The 3,891-nt window shown below is 40.2% G+C and overlaps 1 protein-coding gene across 2 annotated transcripts in view; it reads right to left on the minus strand.

The window, feature by feature from the left end:
- LOC311108943 (uncharacterized protein) overlaps positions 1 to 3,420 on the minus strand; it is a 3,531-nt gene extending 111 nt beyond the window's left edge. The window contains exons 1-8 of one of the 2 annotated variants that reach the window (XM_084151721.1): positions 3,217 to 3,419; positions 2,799 to 2,913; positions 2,549 to 2,693; positions 1,992 to 2,105; positions 1,685 to 1,829; positions 1,350 to 1,498; positions 858 to 991; positions 1 to 482 (exon numbers count right to left, since the gene is read on the minus strand). The exon at positions 1 to 482 is cut by the window's left edge and continues 111 nt beyond it. In XM_084151721.1, the coding sequence (XP_084007847.1) occupies positions 337 to 482; positions 858 to 991; positions 1,350 to 1,498; positions 1,685 to 1,829; positions 1,992 to 2,105; positions 2,549 to 2,693; positions 2,799 to 2,904 (939 nt within the window). In that variant the 5' untranslated portion in view covers positions 2,905 to 2,913; positions 3,217 to 3,419 and the 3' untranslated portion in view covers positions 1 to 336. Of the gene's footprint in view, positions 483 to 857; positions 992 to 1,349; positions 1,499 to 1,684; positions 1,848 to 1,991; positions 2,106 to 2,548; positions 2,694 to 2,798; positions 2,914 to 3,216 lie in introns of both variants that reach the window. The other variant, XM_084151720.1, reaches the window with a different exon arrangement.
- Between the last annotated feature and the right edge of the window lie 471 nt (positions 3,421 to 3,891).

Raw genomic sequence — 3,891 nt, forward strand, 5'->3', positions numbered from 1 at the left:
TATGGTGGTAGTTCAAGATTAATAGAAAAAAATCTAAAATTCACATTCATGTCATTGAATTAGCATTGCGGTCATGAGAGAATTCCGGTTCATAGTTTTATATCACACACAGTAATTGATATGATTTCGAAAGACATTAGCATGGCCAATGGTTATGAGCTCAATCTGTACAGTACAAAGGCACTATTAGCCTAAATCTTCACCTACATGTCTTGCTGAAGCAAAGCCTTAGGAATCCAACACAGGGAGAGTTTGATCACGTCTCAGCCATTAAATGTTTAGGAAAACAACATCCAAACAAGGGGGACATGAATATCCGCAGCAGCTCCCTGCTTCCTACATAAAGATGAGCTTCTGTGTTCTGGCGATGTCCACTGGAGACATGAGCTCCTCTTCGCCGTAAAACGGTTTGTTCTTGTGCTTCCATAACACCATGACAATGCGTACAATGAATATGACACTGGTTATGGCCAAGATGACAGCTGAAAAGGAGATGAGGCATCAGGTATGTTAGCCATAAGAGCCATGGGAAAGTCAGTTCAGTGACTACAGACAGTGATACAAGAATAACATTGACACTAGTCTAGTAGTGAAGATAGTGTAAACATTGCCAATAGCATTTAAGTATACTCAGTTCTCATTATATTTACATACTTACATACAGTAAATATAACATTATCTAATCGTATCATTTGCAGTTAAGGATGAAACACTTTTACAAGATTACCGATGGTAATCTACTAATAATGCATACGTACGGTGTCCATATTAGGACAGGCTGTCCAAATATGGACACCTTACACATGTTATCTTCCTCTAGGTGTCAGTTTAGGAGTCAGTCAAGACATAGGGCCTACCAGACATGATGTCTATGTGGGTACCGGGCGTGGCTGGATTGGCCACACTCGCTGCCAACACCAGGATCACCACAGGATACACTGTGAGGATGTAACGCACGTGCTTATCCAAGTACCAGTTCTCTATGACAAACCTGAGAGAGTTATAAGGAGGAAGAAAATAGAAATCAATAATGCATCAAGTCCCATGCTTCAAAAAAGGTAAGAGAAGGAAAGGTTTCTGGTGATTGTATGGTGGCCCTAAGGGGCAAATTAGCTTTTAAAATGTAGTGACAGCTGCACACAATGCAGGTACTTGCTTTGTGTGCACGAGCTGTCACACTATTTTAAAAGCTACTTTGCCACTTTGTATCATTGTCTTCTCATAGTTTATGTATATTAAGTAAATCCACTGTTCAATGGAAAATCTAATGGTAAAGCTCAAATGTATGGTTTATTGATTCAACACCACTGAATTGAGAGGTTAGATAAAATGTAGGATCAAACTCTCACCATCCTATGAGTCCCAATTGGAGCAGAACTAGGACCATTATGGCAGCATCTGTCTTGGGTATTGGGGTTTGATGGTCTAAAACAACAGTCAAGTGTAAAAAGGTAGCCACAGCCCACCATGTTGCATACAAAGCCACTCCGTTTTGCACCTGTAAAAGAGTTAACAAATACGGTGTCCGTATTAGGACAGCTTCAGTCCTGCTGAAACTGAGGCTTCACAATATGGACACCATAAACAGGTAGCACATTTCTGTACCAAAAAGTCACACTTGTGGAAGGTTTGTGTTACGCAATGCAATGTTCTTGGAGAATCATAGAAAAAACAGTTGTTGTACCAGTATTCGAATGAGCCAGAGATCATTGTTGTGATATTTGTGGAGCCACGCTCCATAGACGACCAGTCCGTAGCAGGAGAACATGATAATCACGCAGTTTGAGATGGCCTGTAATGCTGTGATCAGGAGTGTTGGCACCATCTTTCTATGACAAACACAGAAACTAGAAAACGTAATTTGTCTTGAGAAATACAGCTGTACAAATGATTTCCTTGCCATGAATTCAATGTAGAAACTCAAAACAACTCAAAACATTTAAAGAGTTGTATATAATTGTACAGTAAATACACATAATATGATCACTTACTCTTTGTCGTACAGAAATAACCATGCCATATTCAAAACGCTATTTACGATCCAGGACAAGTAGAATCCATAGGGCAGGACAGCAGGAGTGGTGTACATCCATGTATAGGCTTCCCTAAGGAACAGGAACAGGAACATCATCATCATCATCATCATCATCATCATCATCACCATCATGAAAATCAACAACAACATCATCATCATCATCAACATCTGGGCCAGAACTAGGCCTGGGAATTTTGGGAAAGTTACTGGAATTCTGCACCCCTAGCCAGGACAGTAAAAATCACACTTTCTGCACTTTTTTTTTTTTTGTCTCACCTAGGTGAATAAATAGAGGCCAATTAGCCTGGATGCCTCCTTATGGAATTGTCATGTTTGGCATGGATTTGGCAAGATAGCAGGAACAGATCTGGGACCAGGCTAATGTCCAGTGCAAAGCTGATTTAATTCCAGCCAGGGTTTGGGTTGAGAAATAACCAAATTATCTGAAGGACCAATGTTTACATGATTGTTGTAGTGTCATCGAGAGTTTAACTTTATTGGAAATTATCGTACCTTCTACGGAGATTGTGTATCAGATAGATGAACATGCCGATCAACCAGATGTTAAGGACATCCCATAGAAAGAGTACCCATCTATCCGGGGTTAGGTGCGTTGTGGACTTGCTCAGCACATACTGTGTGGTTTGCATGAAAGCACCTGCATGTTCAAACACACAGGTTACAAAACATTCCTTCGGATGCAATTTGTTTTTAGATATTTCAAACAGATGTCATTGACTTAAAGTGGGCTGTAATAATTCACCTGTCCAGGGCCCAAATAGAGCCAATATGTTGAATGTCAGCGCAATAAGATAGCTTATTAGGGCCAGAAACATCAGAAAAACACGGACTGAAATGCACTCTCCCATGTTCAAGATCTAAGGATAGAAGTACAAAACTAATTTCAGTACAGTCATTTCAGTAGTAATTTCAGTCCGAAGTCACACGTCATTATAATCAGTTACACCCTCTTTTCACTATGTCAAAAACATTAGATTTCTGTGTTCTACCCCGTTGCAACACATTAGGTAGTTTTAGGTCCACAATGTTTCTCAGATGGCCCTATTTAACATTATTACAGTACAACAATGCATGTATTGTGCCTAATACAATGAAGTGAATTGTTCATAAATTATTCTGTAATAAGACTGATGAACAGTATGTGAAATAGAATAGCTTACCTTACGATGGTGGTCCTGAAACACTGTTAATCCCTTCTAGGACAGACCTTCTAGGATATTCTGTGGAAAAAGTCATCAACAGATTGTTCCCAGTTGCTCCCACACAGGAGAGTAGGTGGACGCAGCACGCATTAGGGTTCACAATATTCAGGATGGTCTTGCTGCTATTGGTGCTATCTCCACAGATCATAAATAGATCTGCCCATGGACGGAGAAAGATATGGGTGGACGTAGCAGAGACTCCTCCTCTATCTCCATTCATAAGCCCACATTAAGTCATAATCGAAGGACAATCCGCGTCATTGTGTTGGGAACAAGTCGTGTCATTGTTGTAATGTCAACCCTTACCCAACATTGAATAGGCCACGGCTTAGGAACATTGTGGAACAAAACAAACTCCCTTATGTTGTCTAGTGGCGTAGATCACCTCAATGTTATGTCCCTGAATCAAAGAAAAGCCTGTATCTCACTCAGATATCTTAACAATCTAACAGGATGATGTATTCCATGGGGCCACAAGGTGTCAGATCTGCTCTATTTTTTATAGCCATGCTGTAACAGCATGTGACATACAGCCTTATACCACACAGTGTCACCATTGCATTATATTACGCCAATATGCATACCGTGCATTTAGTATTACCAAAGGAATTTCTGCATTCTTCCTTCTGCAAT

This window comes from Coregonus lavaretus, assembly GCF_964263955.1.
Source record: "Coregonus lavaretus genome assembly, chromosome: 34".
Classification (NCBI taxonomy): domain Eukaryota; kingdom Metazoa; phylum Chordata; class Actinopteri; order Salmoniformes; family Salmonidae; genus Coregonus; species Coregonus lavaretus.